The sequence below is a fragment of the Liolophura sinensis genome, chromosome 9 (assembly GCF_032854445.1).
Source record: "Liolophura sinensis isolate JHLJ2023 chromosome 9, CUHK_Ljap_v2, whole genome shotgun sequence".
Taxonomy (NCBI): Eukaryota; Metazoa; Mollusca; class Polyplacophora; order Chitonida; family Chitonidae; genus Liolophura; species Liolophura sinensis.
The window spans coordinates 81,480-101,566 of record NC_088303.1 but is presented as its reverse complement, the minus strand read 5'-3'; the positions used below and the strand labels follow the sequence as shown (position 1 = coordinate 101,566).

Here is a 20,087-nt window from a genome sequence, read left to right as displayed (position 1 = left end):
CAACATGGACAAATGCACGGCTAGAAAATCAACAGGGGAAGGTTACTCTGTTCATGTTGTCATGGGGCTATGGGTTCATAACAACATGGACAAATGCACGGATAGGAAATCAACAGGGGAAAGTTACTCTGTTCATGTTGTCAGAGGGGTATAGGTTAATAACAACATGGACAAATGCACGGCTAGGAAATCAACAGGGGAAGGTCACTCTGTTCATGTTGTCATGGGGCTATGGGTTCATAACAACATGGACAAATGCACGGCTAGGAAATCAACAGGGGAAGGTTACTCTGTTCATATTGGTTGATTAAGTACCTAGCAGTATTTCAGCTAATATGACATCAGTCAGTGAACCCACATCCCTCAGGCAGCTTCACTGATACAGGCTTACCCACTTAAAGCCAGGAACAATACAGCGTGATCTGGGTTTGGTCATTTTGCACATATTGTTTAAGTTTGAGAATACTATGATTAATAAGAGATATGCCTCCCCACAAATTTGATACATAGAAACTTGTGTGGGGAGCAAGTCACTTGTTATACTTGTAGTATCAGAATTATTATGATAAGGTTGACACTAAGACAGCGACATTATATAGAAGGAAAGAAAGTTTACACAACCATGCCATCAAGCATGAAAATAGCTGGCTGACATTTCTGCAAACACCCCTTTGGAGAAAGTTATCAGATCTTTTATATTGTCTTACTATAGGTTATATAGTACTGGACCAAAGTTACGTGTCCTATAGGTTAGATAGTACTGAACCAAAGTTACCTGTCCTATAGGTTACATAATACTGGACCAAAATTGTGTGTCCTATAGGTTAGATAGTACTGGACCAAAGTTACCTGTCCTATAGGTTAGATAATACTGAGCCAACGTTACATATAAGCCAAATAATACTGGGCCAAAGTTACGTGTTCTATAGGCCACATTATACTGGGCCAAAGTTACGTGTCCTATAGGCTACATAATACTGGGCCAAAGTTACGTGTCCTATAGGCTACATAATACTGGGCCAAAGTTACGTGCCCTATAGGCTAGATAATACTGGACCAAAGTTACGAGTCCTATCAATTAGATAATACTGGACCAAAATTATGTGTCCTATAGGTTAGATAATACTGGACCAAAATTGTGTGTCCTATAGGTTAGATAGTACTGGACCAAAGTTACCTGTTCTATAGGCTAGATAATACTGAGCCAACGTTACATATAAGCCAGATAATACTGGGCCAAAGTTATGTGTTCTATAGGCCAGATAATACTGGATCAAAGTTACCTGTCCTACAGGTTACATAGTACTGGACCAAAGTTACGTGTCCTATAGGCTAGATAATACTGGGCCAAAGTTACCTGTCCTATAGGTTAGATAATACTGGGTCAAAGTTACGTGCCCTATAGGCTAGATAATGCTGGATCAAAGTTATGTGTTCTATAGGCCAGATAATACTGGATCAAAGTTACCTGTCCTACAGGTTACATAGTACTGGACCAAAGTTACGTGTCCTATAAATTAGATGATACTGGACCAAAATTATGTGTCCTATTGGTTAGATAATACTGGGCCAATGTTACGTGTCCTATAGGCTACATAATACTGGGCCAAAGTTACGTGCCCTATAGGCTAGATAATACTGGATCAAAGTTATGTGTTCTATAGGCCAGATAATACTGGATCAAAGTTACCTGTCCTACAGGTTACATAGTACTGGACCAAAGTTACGTGTCCTATAAATTAGATGATACTGGACCAAAATTATGTGTCCTATTGGTTAGATAATACTGGGCCAATGTTACGTGTCCTATAGGCTACATAATACTGGGCCAAAGTTACGTGCCCTATAGGCTAGATAATACTGGATCAAAATTATGTGTTCTATAGGCCAGATAATACCGGATCAAAGTTACCTGTCCTACAGGTTACATAGTACTGGACCAAAGTTACGTGTCCTATAGGCTACATAATACTGGGCCAAAGTTACGTGCCCTATAGGCTACATAATACTGGGCCAAAGTTACGTGTCCTATAGGTTAGATAATACTGGGCCAAAGTTACGTGTCCTATAGGCTACATAATACTGGGCCAAAGTTACGTGCCCTATAGGCTACATAATACTGGGCCAAAGTTACGTGTCCTATAGGTTAGATAATACTGGGCCAAAGTTACGTGTCCTATAGGCTACATAATACTGGACCAAAGTTACGTGCCCTATAGGCTAGATAATACTGGGCCAAAGTTACGAGTCCTATAAATTAGATGATACTTGACCAAAATTATGTGTCCTATAGGTTAGATAATACTGGACCAAAGTTACCTGTCCTACAGGCTACGTAATACTGCACATAAGTTACATGTATGTGTTCAAAGTAACACTGGTCTTGTATTCAATACCATGGACAATATAGGCCTACCACTTATCCCACAGGGATGTTTTCAAAAACGTCAAGGGCCTAATTTCAGTAAAGTGACGTGAGCTGCACCTTTGTTTTCTCAGAGAGGTCATACTGTAGGGTCTTCATGTCGCTATCCATCATGGTGGAGGCCTGCTGGTTCTTCCGCTCCACCTGCTCCTCCAGGTCTGTGATCAGGATCCGCAGTTTCTTGTTCTCCCGCTCCAGTGAAAGCTTCTCCGTCTCCAGTCTCTCTCGCTTACCCCACTCAGCAGCATTCTCAGATTGTAACCTTTCCAGCTGGAAGGCAAAACTCAACCTCAGTCAGATTTAGGCTTTTAAAGAAGCTAAATCAGAGATAATCACACTTTTCAACATTCGTTAAAAAAGATCCTAAAATTTATAATGTTGGCTGAGTTTTCAAATTTTAGAATTATTTGAACACTATTTGAACCAGTACTGGTAAAAATCTGAAATCTACTAAAAGGTAATAATCTAAGGTATTCAACAAGAATTTAATTCCATTGGCGAATATGTTTTTGGACACAAATCCTTATCAAAGGTCTAATGTCATTTTCTGTGGCTATAAGACAGCTCGACATTAAAAATCTCCATATAATTATTTCATTTCAGTTTACCCTTAACACAAAGTTACAGTGGGAAATACATTTATGTGCGGATTTAAGACACTGTCGTCACTGTTATGCTGGATACTATAACATGAAAGTCATCTCAGAGTTGTCTCCCTTGTATGATGCCCCTCCATCCATACTCCTTGCTGCACATGCTCTACTCTCTACACTCGCTTTACATCCCTGCCACCATGAGATAACCTTGACCTTTGAAGCCTTTGTGACACTGCTTGTTTTCTTGCACAGAACTTCTTTAATAATCAGCATTCTTGAATTAAATTGTTTCAGGTGTTTGTAGAAATCATTGTTATAATAGAACACATATGTATGAAGTATTTATTAGAAATGAAGGTGTTTTCTGACATCACTTCCCACCGCATCACTGTGACCCCAATGACCTTGGTTTGTTCAAGTTTACTTTGTTATCTGTGTAACTTATCACCACCAGCAGAAAGGGACTGAGAACTTTACAAATGCCACCATAAAAGCTATGACCAACCTCTTTACGCAATTCCCCGAGGCGTCTGTCCATGGTAGAACGAGAAGTTGACTCATCTTCCAACTCTAGAACTATTCTTCCTATCTCATCTTTATGACTGTCTTTCAATTTTGTTAGCTGGAAAAAAAACAAGCACATTTCTACATCAGCTGTATGCAATGTACCCCTTATACAAAATAACTGGTGGTCAAATCTGTTACATGTATAGCTTTTACAAAATAACTGGGGGTCAAATCTGTCACATGTACAGCTTATACAAAATAACTGGTGGTCAAATCTGTCACATGTGCTGCTTACACATAATAACAGGTGGTTAAATCTGTCACATGTGCTGCTTACACATAATAACAGGTGGTCAAATTTGTCACATGTGCTGCTTACACATAATAACAGGTGGTCAAATCTGTCACGTGCTGCTTACACATAATAACAGGTGGTCAAATCTGTCACATGTGCTGCTTATACAAAACAACTGGTGGTCAAATCTGTCATGTGTTGCTTACACATAATAACAGGTGGTCAAATCTGTCACATGTTATGCTTACACATAATAAGAGGTGGTCAAATCTGTCACATGTGCTGCTTACACATAATAACAGCTGGTCAAATCTGTCACATGTGCTGCTTACACATAATAACAGGTGGTCAAATCTGTCACGCATACTGCTCATACAAAATAACTGGTGGTCAAATTTGTCACATGTACTGCTTATACAAAATAACAGGTGGTAAAATCTGTCACATGTCACAACAATCTGTCACAAACTTTCAACCAATGGGGGAAACCGGCATGTCTGGAGTAAACCACCAGCTATCAGCAGGCACCTGGCAAACCTCTTGACCTGAAGTCTCAAACAATCAACAAGAACTCAATTTGAGAACATGACCTAACTGGCCACGCGCTTGACTGTCTCATTGCAAGCTAACATGTCATTCCAAACCGGCTATGTTGTTGTATGGAGTTGATGATCACAACTTATGACTTAACCCTCACCTCTAGCATTGTGTCCTGTCTGGCTTTCTTGGCTTCTTCATATTTAGTCTTATAGCTGTTCAATTCTGTTTGCATCTTTTCAATACTTCTGGTTAAACTTGATTTCTCACTACAAAAATATTAAATATCTTTAAATACATGTTCATGACAAAATTATCTACAGCACACAATTACAATACAAGCAGGTACTAAATAATTTTTCAAAATATTTTCAAAAGAAATAATGAAATGACACCTGTAACTAACACATCACATACTGTACATGTAGATGTCACTTGCTCTTTCTCAACTTGTAACATCCTCTGGGATTATGTATGTGTCAGTTTATGTCAGCTTGTTACCATTTTCACCTAGAACTAGTACATCACATACTGTACACGTAGATGTCACTTACTCTCTCTCTCAACTTGTATCATCCTCTGGGATTATGTATGTGTCAGTATGTGTCAGCTTGTTACCATTTTCACCTGTAACTAATACATCACATACTGTACACGTAGATGTCACTTACTCTCTCTCTCAACTTGTAACATCCTCTGGGATTATGTATGTGTCAGTTTATGTCAGCTTGTTACCATTTTCACCTGGAACTAATACATCACATACTGTACACGTAGATGTCACTTACTCTCTCTCTCAACTTGTATCATCCTCTGGGATTATGTATGTGTCAGTATGTGTCAGTTTGTTACCATTTTCACCTGTAACTAATACATTCCATGCTGTACATGTAAATGTCACTTACTCTCTCTCAACCTGTATCGTCTTCTGGGATTCTTCTAGTTTCATTTCTAAGAGAGACAGTTTTTCCTCTGCGATGGACTCCTCTCCCGCAATGGACACGTCGTCCAGTTTCTGCCTCGTCTGTTTCAGCCTCTCCATGGTTTCTGACACAACACTCACAGAATCACTGTCCTTCTTCAGAATTTTGTGCATGAAGTCACTACTGTCTGGCAGTTTGGAGAGGTCAGGTTGAGAGGTCAGCACTGGTGCCACAGCTCCACCCAAAACTGCAGATTCACAAGTGTTGTCAGGAGCACTAAGATCACCGTCCATGCCTAACCTCTGACCATCACAAATCATCTGGACCATACCAGTGCCTGGTTTCTTTACTTGCTCCAGTTCACACCGTAGTTCCTGTTTTTCCCTTTTCAGCAAAGTGCACTCCTTAATAACCGCCTCCAGCTTAGTCCGTAAGTGTCGATTTTCATCACGTGCCTTATTCCTCTCATTGCGAACCTTGCTCCACTTCTCTCGCCAATTGGCCGTGCAGTCGGACCACCATCGCATCGTCTTCTCCATTTGCGCGGCACGAGCCCGTGCCTCCTCCACCTCATGCTTCCTCATGTCATCCTGACCATCCCAGTCATTCTCCACCATGTGCGGTGATGGTGAATGAGGGAGTGTCTTTCGCGACTCCTTTCCACCTGGGGAAAGGGGTGTGTACCCGTGGCCACTGGCTCCTGCAAACGGAGCATCAGCCTTAGGGCCCATGCTAGAGTTCACTTTCTGGCTCATCGAAACATATGGTACTCGTTATCTTATGCCAGGTAAAAAAGTTTAATATCAGACACCCCAAACTTGCATGTGAAGCTATTCTTAAATCATCGTAAAAGGGAGTCAGGAGCTAACATTATTTCAGGTGCAGATGTTAACACATCCTCATCCCCCATCTACGTAGTTGTTACAGGAAGCTGTTAAGAAAAGAATATTGGTAATACAAAATAACATAAAGATACAATGTTAGATAAACACAAAAAGCTCATATACATGTAGGTAAAACAGCAATTCTATTTGCAGGAGACATAAAGTGGAAGTGATTATTTTGCGCATCTTCAATACAATACATGTAGATGTTCATTGTCATCATCCTTACTATTAACTCATAATCTTGAACACAATATCATTTTTTCAGAATACATATATGAAACCTTGGAAACAAAACATCATGACAACTTTGGGTTTCTCCAAAACAAGCACTTTCAGCAAAGCTAGTGCCTCTGAACACTAAGCTGACTGACATGTCAAATTTGATGTTATCCTGTGCCAAAGATTTGCTATGCTGACAGGGTCGCACGCAGCCAATTGTCCTGTACCACCGAAGCAGTCAGGAGTTCAAGGGTGTTCTGCGTTGGGGCACTCGCGCATAATACAGAAGTTGGGGTTAGAACTCAGGAGTGTTGGGCGAATGGAGCTCAACTTCTGGTATGTGTGCGAGCGCTCCCACGTGGAAGTCCCGTGAATTTGTGTCTCTCATAGGCACTATTCTGTAAAACGGATCTAAAGCTAGAGACCATGAGATTAACCAAGCAGCGTGGGTGAAGAAGACCGTCCTCCCAATGTTATTACATCGAAAAATGCCTATTTTGGAATCCCTGGATCTGTATAATTTTGAGCTTTCAGTCTGAGTATGTCTGAAGAGCTTTCGTGACGTTATTTTGTACAACTAGGCCTAACTAGTTGCTAGCGAAGTGGCAAGAATGACCATTTCCCCAATGCTAGCAGCCATTTTGTTTTCAGCACAAAAGGGTGGTCACGTGACCTCAAACTTCCAACCCGTTTTACAGAATAAAGACCAAAATGGACGATTTTGTGAGTGGTTAGCTACACATAAGTGGCTGTGCGTAACACAGGAAGTACTGAAACTACCAGGTATCACAGAAATGGTATTTCTCAAATTTGGAAATTGGAAACACTACACTGTTACTGTATTAAAATAAGTTTAGATGGTAGATTAGATGGTAGATTAGAATTGCGAGGTTGCCCTACCAGAACATGTAATTGGCTTTAAAAATTACGATAATACAAATAGCCGTTGGAAATGTAGTAGCACTAGCCAGAATCTTCTAATCTTTCGCGTGAAGTTCTGAAGAGAGTTGGCTGGTCGTGTAGCTGCATACAGCATGTGGGCATTGTTGTGAATACCATGTTGTTGTTGTAGCGTAGTCAGTTACGTGAGCGATTCCAGCTGGGAAGATCTCTTTCTTCCTTAATTTTCACATGATATGTGCGCATTCTTCATGAATAGACACTTGCATACTTACACCAAGAAACGTCCAGCTTGAGATTGCAGCATCGATAGGCCCATTTTTTTTATAGAATGTCAGACACTGAAACTAGCACAGTTGCACATTCTCGCACATCAAACGAGAACATTCGAGACCATAATTTGGAGTGGTTCAAACTTTGCTGTTTGCTATTTAAAATGCGATGGTATATTTAAAGTAGCCAGTGTATTACCTTTCACTGAACATGTTTTTGCTCTGAAGAACTTAGGATGAAATGAACAAAAACTGTTAAAATTGCACAATACAAGGGAGAGTACCGTGAACAACAACTTCCCAGAGTAGCGTCCCTTAGAACATTCCCATGCAACCTGCATGACGACCGCGAGAAATTAATTAACAAGTTTGCCCCAGCCAATGGCTCACTTCAAATTCTACATGATAAACAAATGTTTTGATTACTTTAAATCTCGACTGAGATTTACGCACAGATTCAAATGCATGGGCATATGAAAGTCCATACAATTTTATTTGATCTAAACTACGGTATGTTCTTTTTTCTACAATATTTCATTTCTTCAAAAGTGCGATTATATGCTAGATTTTGGAATAACTTCTCTCTGAGCTGGGCAGGCCTAGGATTTTATCAAACATATCTAATGATAGGCCAATAGACGCACTTTCGTTGACCCCTGACTCCTGATGCGCACGCGTATTGATTAAAATATCCCTATGTATTCATACAAGGATACAGTATGATTTGTCTAATTGATAAATGTTAGGCCCAGTTTGACCTGCACAGAAATGATGACTATATAGCTATGACCAAACTGTAAGAATGTCCTGCTTTATATTAATTTTTAAGCATCTATACGAGCTAAACGTACAGCCGGCTCTCTTCAGGACTGGCTGCTTTCCAAGATTTCCAAAGGCTATTTGTATTACGGCATTTTTTAAAAAGCCAGTTGAAATTTTTCTAATACCACCTCAAGTTAATTTAATATGGTAGGCCTACAGGTAGAGTAACTTTTCTAGTGTTCGAAGTTGTGTTTCCAATTTACAAATTTGAGAAATACAATTTCGGCAGACCTGGGATCAAACCCGGGTCGTTCATACCAAAGACTTTAAAAATGGTTATTTGTTTATTTGATTGGTGTTTGACGCCGTACTCAAGAATATTTCACATATACTACTGAGGTCAGCATGACGGTGGGAGGAAACAGGGCAGAGCCCGGGGGAAACCCACGACATCCATCAGGTTGCTGACAGACCTTCCCACGTACGGCCGAAAAGGAAGGACTTGAACTCACAGCAACCGTATATTTGTCAGAGGCTTCTGGGTCATTGGGCCACACTGGCGTGTTAAGCACTTCGGCCGCGGAAACCCCAACTTTAAAAATGGCACTTATTATTCTAGTAATGGTAATGTTAGTACCCGATGTATACGAACAACCCTCAGTTGACGTTAAGATGGACTGGGTAGATAGTTGCCCTCCTCGCAACAAAACATGACGTCACGACAGTCAGTAGCCAGGAAATAAGGTTTGAGATTTTTTGTTTCCTTATTCTTCCCAGCTTAACTATCAGAAATACATATCGGTAAGGCCTACTCTTCCATTTTCTATAACCTGGAACTTGGCCTTTTCAAAGCAGGTCTCTGCTGTCCTGTTTTGTGTCACTGAACATAAGAGAGTAGGTTAAGTCTAAAGTAATTCTAACTCCATACCCAACATTAAATCTGGACTACTAATCACCATGCCATCATACCTGTAGTATATTGAAAGCAAGCCAAACTTCGTTGACCGCTATTTCCGTAGTTCGACTTCGGAAGGAACGGGAAAAATCTTATCGCTTTTATGAATAAAAAAATCTAACTATTGCACCATTAAAAGGTCGACTGATAACTAACCTGGAAGTGTTAACGTTATGTTTTCTTATAATAATGAATGGAAGGAAGTATTGTGAAAGAAAAAATATGATCTTAGATTTTCGAAGAGCAGCCGAGTCCATCCAATCAACGGAGACGCATAATTGGAAAATGGCAGCTTGCTACCCGAGTTGATGCGTCGGTTACACTGTCATTGCGGTTTGTATTATTCCGACATAATAAGGTGATATGAGTTCAGAATTACTTTAAAATCACGGGACACCTGTTTCCGTCATATACAGCTTTGACACACTTCGAGGACAGCGAGAGCTAGAGGAGCCAGTTACACGTTAGTTAACGATTCAGAGCGCTTAATGTGAATGCGGTATAGGCTGCTTATACCGACCGATCTCAAGTGGATGTTTTTTTTTTCTTTACGCAAAAACTGTTCAACTAAAGAAGAAAACATTGCCACTGTATATAATTATAGAATTATAGACCATAAGTACAGAATTATATAAATTTAGGCTATTAGGAATATATATTTCTGTTAATAGCTCTTTGATTTAAGATATAGGCTGTATAAATGTTTATAAAACACCCCATGTTTTACAGCAATAATAATATTGTAATATTTCACAATAATATTACGTCAAATAAACGTTATGTTTTATTCATTGCAAGGTTAAACTAAAAGACACAAATAAAAGATTGTGACTTTAAATACAAAGTACAATGAAATGGCATTCACACCCTGCAGATTTCCGGCGTCAAAATATCCACAAACAGGAAATTTCCAACAAACTTGGCGTACAGGAACTTTTCAACCAGATTAGGAGCACCTTTGACGCATTCTTGATCTAGAACGCTGTAAATACAGCTTTCGGTGAACTGACGGGAAAAGGTGATGAAAACATCAAAAATGACTAGAAAGGAAGCTTTTTGTTAGATCCAAAACAGCAAATAAATCTAAAAGTACTTCCACTCGTATTTTTTTCTAAATCTTTAAGAACAGATGTACTTTAATATTTGAATTCTGAGGTGTGTTTCATAGATCATATTTAAATTGCTGTGTTTTTTTTATAAGCGTTTAATTCCAGTTATATTAATAACTGAAGACAGCAGGTTGTAGCTGATTTGTGAAAGGCGCGTGTGATTCCATCTGTTAGTGACACGTCCACTGCAAAGATTGTTGGGCCGTGTTGAAATTGTTTGGACAAAGTTTTGATGATTTGAGGGGAAATTTAAGTCTACTTTCGTCCAATTATCAGAAAAAAGTAACCGGCAGAAGGGTATATTAGGATTTTTGACGGCAATTACCGTTGTTAGTTCGGGGTAGAAACCAAACCATGTCGGAAGACTATGGGCCCGTCATTTTGTCCAATGTCAAGCAGAAACCGGGCCAAGCCCTAGGAAACCCACGACCAACCGCAGGTTGCTGGAGTGGGTTGTGTCCAAATCAGCGAGTGTTATAACTGTTATGAAAATAACACCAAAAAACGATTTTTTGAGTCACTAAAGACGTAAGCTTCACACAGCTTTGCAGATTATGTCTCTACATCCCATAGTTCTCTAAGAATGTTTCAAAATATGAGTGGCAGTGGTGGTTGAAAAGGTTGAAGAATGAGGGTAAACTAGGTTCTGTTTGTTCAAGACTTTTGTAAGATGTTTTAAGTCAGCTAGAATGTACATAAATGTGTATTCATAAATGTAGCTTACATGTACTGGTAGTGCTTTTTTTGTTTCTTGGTGCATTGTAAGCAATACAAGGTCTTGTCAGGAGATGGCATATTTGATAGATTTACACAATGGAAACGGTACCTTTTTCACACTTATCACTGCCTAGTGACGGTGTGTCATTGGTTCATGAAAGAAAAGTACCACTGTTCTGTTTTAGTTCATGTGTGTCAGCAGGGCTTTCACCATGTGATTTAGTCACCTTTGGTTTAAATTGAGAGCTTTTAAGTAAAAAAATGTTTCTGAAGTGCTGGAAAAAGTTGCAAATTGTAATATGACACCATTGTCTTCAAAACACGAAGAGCACACTATGCTATTTGGAAGGTGACAAGTTGATATATGATGATCATAACCCTGATGTGAGTTTGACTTGAAAGGATGTTGAGACTTGTTCTGGATGCAGTATCTGCATGAGTGTGACTTGAAAAGATGTTGAGACTTGTTCTGGATGCAGTATCTGCATGAGTGTGACTTGAAAGGATGTTGAGACTTGTTCTGGATGCAGTATCTGCATGAGTGTGACTTGAAAGGATGTTGAGACTTGTTCTGGATGCAGTATCTGCATTGTATTTGACGTGAAGTGGATTTATTAGCAATTGCTATTAGCAATGGGTTCAGGTGTGAAATTGACGGCTCTGCTGACATACATGATGTCTCATCGAAATGTGTTCTACCAGACACAGTGTATGAGGGTGTGCTGACATCAGTGCATATGTTCTTTTTCCTGTGTTCAAACTGATGTTTAACTTTGTCTCTCTGTTGATCTGTCAGGAAACGGAACTTGGGGACGATATGGGTCACTCTGATAATGTGAGTTTTGTTCATTTGTTGATACAGGTGTGACCAGTGTATAAGCCCACTGGATCTACGGAGGCCTAAATTATGGGGCTGACAATTTGGGGCTGGATTGTCAATATCTTTCAAAGTGGCTAAACCTGAATATAGATGCTTGCAGCAGTAGGGCTGACCTCTACATGCGAAAAAGTAGCAAGAGCATATGCCTTTATGTAAATTACATATGTATTGACAGTCTTCTGTCTCTAACTGATCCCGTACACATGCTGGTGTCTTTGGGAGGAGTTCGGAGTGTCATTCACTTGCAATTTTGTGATAGCATTTGTTTGCATTTTGGACTTACATTGTTTCCATAACTGTGCTCTTGTGTAATATGTTCAGACAATTGAGAAATGTTTGAAATTTATGAAGAAATTTGTTTGTAGTTATATTCTACGTCCATGATTTTGTCAGGAATTTTGTCAGAGGCATACGTGCTAGAGCTTTCGTAGTGCTCATCTCGCATAAATACTGTATGTCCAACATGTCCAAGATCTGGTGTGCTTTGTGGTATTGAACTCTGTGATCCTGACTCCTTTCTTTGTGCAGTGCTCTTGTCATTGAAACTTATGCCAAACCATGGAGGTGCTTGCATTATGGCTTTGAAGCCGTTTCCAGAGGTCTGATAAACTGCTTTAACTTGGATATGTCATTTATGTGACGCCCGAACGCCTGAAGAGGATGGAAATTGCATAAACTGGTGTTTAATGTAAGGGATGCAACTGCAGCTTTTGTTGCAGGATTTTTGTCATGTTGCATGTTTGGTTGAATGAGTCACTCAGACTGCATCGTCGATATTTTGAAAAACCATGACCGTCATTAAATTGATGTCATTCTTGTCTGTGTTCACAGGATTTATTGTTACATGGAATATTTAAGAAAACGATAGCCAGAGTAGCATGAACTTGGGATTCGTCAGAGTTACTCATACTGATTGCAATGGCCTTAGCCCTATTACTTTAGTCACAAATAGTCAGAAAACCGACGGGAAATCTTACTACAGTTAAGTCGTACTTATTATCGTAGCCAATGAAAAACTGGACAAACTCCAAGCTAGTGTCCAATCTTCATTGTTTGCTGAAACGAAATGATACTGGCGTTTCAAATTTCTGAATCCACGCTGAAAAAGTAGTACTGACTCTAGTACTGGATTTTTGTTCCAGAATTTTCTCAGCACTTCGCCGGTCTGAACCGTATAATGGGTGTTTGTCCATATTTTTAACGTAACATTGTAATGCATGTTTGTCAACAAGATTTCCGTGTTTGAATTTGTTCAACTGTTATACACTCACGCAGATGTTTCTGTTTTGTTTTATTCTCAATATGAATTGAACTTTTTCTGTTAAACCACATTTTTATTTGGTTTGCAGATGCCTTTTGTGTTCTTCGCATTCTGTCAATGTCATCTCTGTCAGATTAGTTAAGTTCTTGGTGATGTTTGTCATTAGTTTTCTGTGCATAAATTTTTCAGGTATTGAAATCATTAGAAAATGGCTCACATTTGATTTTCCATTTACAGTCTAAATGTGCATGGTATGTGCATCCTGTTGTAGAATTTGTAGTTATTGGTCGTGGTTTGTTACATTTCTTAAAGTACATGTAACAAGCAGTACACGTAGGATTATCACCATTATTACTGTACCATTGCTGGCTTTGGCTAGTATTACACTTTGTACAGACATTTTCATTTACTAAATTATGGCAATAACCAGAACGATGTAATAACTGTTCATTCTCGCTAAGAGAGGCGAGAAGCAAATCACAATCTGCTCTACCTTGTTGTGACTATCCAGAACACTGGACATATAAACTTACCACAGCTATGTTTTCGTTTAGCTTATGTGAGTTTGGTTTACACATATAACTTTCATCCTATCGATGTGATTGTCCCCATTTGGGACTGTTTGTGACCGATACTTTAACTGTTATATTTTTACCTTGATATTGGTAATACACTGCTATGTATTTTGTAATGTTTCCGGACATCAAACTTAAATTTAACAAAATAATGTTTCATGTCTTGTTCGACTTTGATTTCACCAATTTCTTCCCACCCATGTGATTTAGTCTGTTTGCTGGTTGTGTTGTTTTCATTTCCAGTTACCTTGTCACGTTCAAAAGTAGAGGTACATTGAGTTTTGAGTTATCAGTTTTATCACTATTGTTTGCCATATTGTATGCATTCAGCTCTTCAAGACTTACCTAATTTCAAGACTTTGCTATAAAGACTGGAATCTTCTCGTCCGAAGATGTTACATTTAAACTTATAAATTATGGTCTTATTGGTGTTTTTAGGCAAGAGAATTATGCAAATTTTGTTTTCCCTAGATGTGAAAATCAATCTTGGTTTAGTCTTTAAGTATATATCAAGGCACTTGTCATAGGGTAAATGGTGCTGCTCATAGTTTCGAGCTTTTGTTGTCGGTCTACACACCTAGTATTAGATGTACTTGTATTTTTAACTTTATTAAGTTATTATTAACTCTCTATTATTTATGTTTATTATTTGATAAAGCCTGTGTACTGCTGGTTACTGTTGCCTGAAATAGCAGCGCAATGTGAATTTCTGATGACATGATCCATTCAGTTATTACTTTTCTCAACAATGTGGAAGAGTTTGTAATATGCTTTAAAGTAGTTTATGTTTAGCGAATTTATTTCTTTAGGGAGGTTTTTGTGGACTAATTGTAGGAACAAATTTAGGCTATAGGGCACAGAATTCTATTATTGCTGCTAGTCCACACACATTACTACATGTTTGCGGAGGATAATATGGGGTACATTTCCATACATGCGTTTGTGACTGCAGTGTGTATTCGAACAAGTGGGATCATGGTGCAATAGTCTGTCAATCCGCGTGCAAAACGTTACTACAGCGAATTGATAGTATCCAATATTCTGCCTTAAAGGTAGCAACAGGAGCCTTCAAAGGCACTTGGCTTTGCAGTCTCCAAGTAGAAACACTTGAAAAACGCCTTCACCTTAGAAGAGAACAACTAACCCTCAAATACGCAGGAAAAAGAAGCTCTTACGGTAATACACATCCATGTCACAATCTAATCTAAAATATCTGGGAAAAAATGGACAGAACACTCAGCCCCAAATAGGATATGAAATCAACAGACTACTTTGCAAATATAACACTGCCTTGCCAAAGCAACAAGAAAACGCATATCAACAACAACCGCCGTGGTTATTGCAAACTCCCCAAATAGACACTGCACTCCACGACCAAATTTCAAAACTGGAAAACCCAGTACATATCAAAGCTCAAGCCTTAGGACACTTCCACAAACACTACAACGGTCATCTAAAAATATATACTGACGGATCTAAAAATGTGCAGGGTCACACTGGATCATCATTTGCAATACCAGACCTAAACATAGTTAAAAACTATAAACTACCCAACCACCTCTCCGTTTATACTAGTGAATTAGTTGCAATTACATTGGCACTACAATAGATTCTTGAGAACAAACCAAACCGAGTAGCCATACTAAGCGACTCCCTCAGCGGATTAATTTCCATCCAAAACTCCAAATCTGAGAGCAGACCAGACCACCAACAAGAAATAATCTCGCTAACTAACAAACTACGGAAACAAAAAACCGAACTGACTCTAGTATGGGTTCCAGGGCACGTTAATATTCGGAGAAATGAAATTGCAGATCAGGCAGCAAAATCGAGCCTACAGAAATATCAACAAGATATAGACGTCCCCCTGAGGCAAACTGAAATATACTACCGGGCAAAAGAAACGTATAACTTTGAAATGCAGTTTTTTCTATGGAAAAATAAGTTGAATGAGTTTGAACGTTGTGCGAATACGTTTGCACATAACCACCCTGTGTACACGTCACTTGAAAAATCGAAAAAATAGAGTTTCGGGCCCTGTTGAAAATTCTCGATAATGACCGCCGTATAAATGCCGATGTAGCACATGGTAAGGGTGCAATACCATAAAAAACATCTAAGAGATGCCGAGACTCACACAAGCAGAACGTGATAGAGCCACTGGTATGGCCGACATGGGGGCCAGACAACACCACATTGCCAGAACATTCAATTGCAGTCAAGCCACCATCAGCAGACTGTTGGGTCGTTACTGCCTAACAGGTAGGACACAAGATCGTCCAAGATCGGGCAGGCCAAGTGCTACAACGCCTGGCGAAGACCGGTACATCCGCACAATCCACCTGCGTAACCAGTTTGTGACGGCGACGTCAATGGTGGAAACGGCACTGGGACACCCCATCAGCAGACGCACAGTCTTACGACTACTCCGCGTGAGTGGTATCAGAGCCTATCGCCCCTTCCGTGGAATGGCATTGACTCCTCTACACCGTCTAAACAGGCTGCGTTGGGCAAGAGTTGTACGTCGATGGCAGCGACGAGACTGGGAAATGGTGCTATTCACTGATGAAAGCCGATATAACCTCTTCAGAAATGATTATCGAATTCGTGTGTATCGACGCAGGGGAGAGCGATTGGCACAAAACTGCATTCAGAATGTCCACCCTTTTGGTGCTGGTGGGGCGCTTGTATGGGGCGGAATTTGTGGACAGGTGAGAACGAGATTGGTCATCATCCAGGGAAGTCTGACTGGCCAAAGATACCGAGATGAAATATTGGAACCTGTTGTGGTGCCATTCGTGCATCAACAGCAAAGGGGTATCCTTTTGCAGCAGGACAATGCACGACCTCATACCGCCAGAGTTGTACTAAATTATCTGGACACCGTTGATGTCAACGTACTGCCTTGGCCAGCACGATCGCCAGACATGAATCCCTTAGAGCATCTGTGGGATCATCTTGATCGACGTCTGAAACAACGCGTCCCTCCCCAACAAAACAGGCAACAGCTCGAACAGGCTTTATTTGAGGAGTGGGACAGAATTCCTGATGACGTCATCCGGCGGCTGACGACTTCCATGAGGAGACGTATTTTGGCTTTAATTGATGCAATGGGTGCTCACACGCTACTAACGATCTGTCTTATGACATGATAGGACATTAGGTACACCTTTTTAAGGGAGTCCCTTTACTTGCATTTGTGTAATTTTTCAGATTTACCCCATGCCTTCTTTACTCGGCGTGACAGCAAGTGTAATATCCATATGGCTTTGAATTTTTGAACAGAACTTGGAAAATGGTTTATTGCAATATAATGCTTATCATGTTGATACTGTCTGTCTTTCTTTGTCTTTCTTGTGGTGCTGAACAAGGTTATACGTTTCTTTTGCCCGGTAGTTTATATACACTGATCAATACCCAAATTAACAAGCAGTGGAAAGAGGAATCCCGCGGACGGTGACACTATAAAATATTAGACGGAACGATTACAAAATTAAATTCGTTCCGATTTGAATAGCCAAGATGACAAAAACATATCACGCCTGAGACTAGGGAAAACAGGGCTCAAAGCACATCTATCAACTATAATCCAAAATTCTACACCAACTTGCCCAGCCTGTCAAGAGGATGGTGAAACCACAGAGCGCTATTTGAAGTTGATCATGGGATCATGAGGAGACACACGAAGACCGTGGAATGGGAGGAATATGAGTGGACATTGTAAATTTTGAAAACTCGAGGTGTAATTACCATGAATATTAATTACTGAATTTGAATCTTGTTCTGCTACGGTAGCATTGCCCGAGCCAGCCTCGGGACGAGACTGGTTTAGAGGCGTGGGTAATGTTATGTTTCCGTATTATTGTTAAATGCTTGTATTATTTTGCCGGTGCGTGTGCATTACCTCTCTGTATATGTTTTCAATAAACTGTCGCAGACTTATCCAGTGCGCTCTGGTTCGTCTATCAATCTCGGGAGCCCCTGTTCAAAACAAGTCTGTCGCTGGGAATTAGGCTTTATGCACGATCCTTATAATATTGTGTTACCTGGCTCCGTAACACACTTGGTGGCAGCGGTGGGACCGATCGTCGGTGACGCAGTGTAGATTGGTTTGAACCGCTAACTGTGCATAGCGCACTGCGTGAACATTGCTCAGTAGGGACAGAGAAGAAGACGATAGTGGATCATTTCTGACAAGAAACTTGACTCAAAAGACGTCGGCGGGTGACGACTGATTCGTTATAGGACGCCGGACCAATTGATTTCCTTGGTGAACGGGAAAGAACGTCTCCAATTCCAGTCCATGCGGAAAGAAGTGAAATGGATGCACCTTCTCGACAAGCGCCGTCAAGTACTACTCCTCATCTGTCAGTTGGTGCTGGACTGAGTGCAGGAGATTTAGACCAAGTTAGGCATAGTTTGCCTAACATGAATATTGTGTTACTTGGCTCTGTAACTGGAAGACACAAAAATGTCAGACATGCATAAACCAGTTAGGAAAACACAAAAATGTCAGGTATGCATAAAACATGTAGGAAGACACAAAAATGTCAGACATGCATTAACCAGTTAGGAAAACACAAAAATGTCAGGTATGCATAAAACATGTAGGAAGACACAAAAATGTCAGACATGCATAAAACATGTAGGAAGATATCAAAATGTTAGACATGCATAAAACATGTAGGAAGACACAAAAATGTCAGACATGCATAAAGCATGTAGGAAGACACAAAGTTCAACGTCCAGTGCTAAATGTGACAATGTTGTGTATCGTTCGTCTTAGATGTTTTCCTGAATAATCAGTTTTGTCACGATTTTAGAACTCGACACGTAAATATACTCATTGCAGTCACATTTCACACAATCACATTTCAAATGTAACACCAGTCAATGAGATATAAATAACAGAATGTCTATGGATTTTCCTCATATCATACACCGGGTTTGAGATGTCGAGGAGTAATGGATAGAACCATATAGAGCCCTGGTTAGATCTGTATGTTCAGATGACCTGAAATGTCAGATACACATGTCTGATCCACACGTGAACCTGTCTGATATACCCGTGAACGTGTCTAGGTGTACACATGAAACCTGTTTAATATAGAGTTGTAAAAACTCTGGATCGCCACACATTTAACCGACTGCATGATCCATACGTGAACCTGTCTGATATACCCGTGAACGTGTCTAGGTGTACACATGAAACCTGTTTAATATAGAGTTGTAAAAACTCTGGATCACCACACATTTAACCGACTGCATGATGAATGTGCAAAATCCGAGCATTGCTTTTTCTGTAAAGTTGCTGACAGACATTTGATAATGGTAAAGAATTGTCATAGGCCTATATGATTGCATGAGTACACCACAACCTATTAGTCAGCAAGGCTTGTCAAATGGTATGTTTGCCTTTCACCTCTGTAACAGCCTGGTATACAGCGTTCTAAATTGACAATGCAAATCGTAATATTAGCGCCTTCCTCCGTGACTGTTTGCGCGAGCTGGCTTCACTCACTCAGAAAAATAATATCTTAATTTTAACAGAAACATTCGATTCATCTTCAGCTGGTAACTGACTATAGGTCACAGCTGAACAGAGGTGGATTTGAATAACCGACCTCATTAGTCAACAGCGGCAGTCAACCAGCTCCCTAGCAATCGGAGCCAACGAGATCCTGGATGCAGTGGGGGACTCGTAAGCTACAGACGAAAGGTGGCAGCACCAGCGAGCGGGTCCAAATTCATAATGTAGACTAGGGAGCGGGTCCAAATTCATAATGTAGACTAGGGAGCGGGTCCAAACCTTGTAGACTAGGGAAGTCGGATTATTCGTGTTCGTGTCTTTTGGTTTAACTCGGTAGCATATAAATGGTAGCTCAAATGCCTAATTACGGGTGCTGGAAGTTGACTGAGCTTCTAGGAGAATTGAAAAAAGGAAAGTAAAACAGTAGGTGGGAAAGGTAGACCGTATAAAACAATGAGCAAATTGTTGTTGTCCATAGTATCATAAGTATGTCGTTGGGATCGCATGTTATTTTTGTAGTAGAATCTTTCGTTTAAGAGTAATTTCTCCTCGCATCATACAATGATCAATCGTAAACATTTTTTATTGATCTATTGACATGTTTTCTTTTCAGAATTTTATGATCTTAATTTTGGACGTCAGACAGCAGGATGTTGGGAGTTACAGTATCATCACTCCACACAAAACAACTTACACGGACATCAATTCAGACACTAACATGTTTTTTTTTTCTGATT

At 40.0% G+C, this 20,087-nt stretch overlaps 1 protein-coding gene across 1 annotated transcript in view; it reads right to left on the bottom strand.

Moving 5' to 3' along the window:
* Nucleotides 1–7,764, bottom strand: part of LOC135474898 (coiled-coil domain-containing protein 102A-like) — a 28,789-nt gene extending 21,025 nt beyond the window's left edge. Inside the window, exons 1-5 of the mRNA XM_064754566.1 lie at nucleotides 7,565–7,764; nucleotides 5,266–6,214; nucleotides 4,521–4,629; nucleotides 3,527–3,643; nucleotides 2,486–2,695 (exon numbers count right to left, since the gene is read on the bottom strand). Coding sequence (XP_064610636.1) covers nucleotides 2,486–2,695; nucleotides 3,527–3,643; nucleotides 4,521–4,629; nucleotides 5,266–6,038 — 1,209 coding nt within the window. The 5' untranslated portion in view covers nucleotides 6,039–6,214; nucleotides 7,565–7,764. The remainder of the gene's footprint in view (nucleotides 1–2,485; nucleotides 2,696–3,526; nucleotides 3,644–4,520; nucleotides 4,630–5,265; nucleotides 6,215–7,564) is intronic.
* Between the last annotated feature and the right edge of the window lie 12,323 nt (nucleotides 7,765–20,087).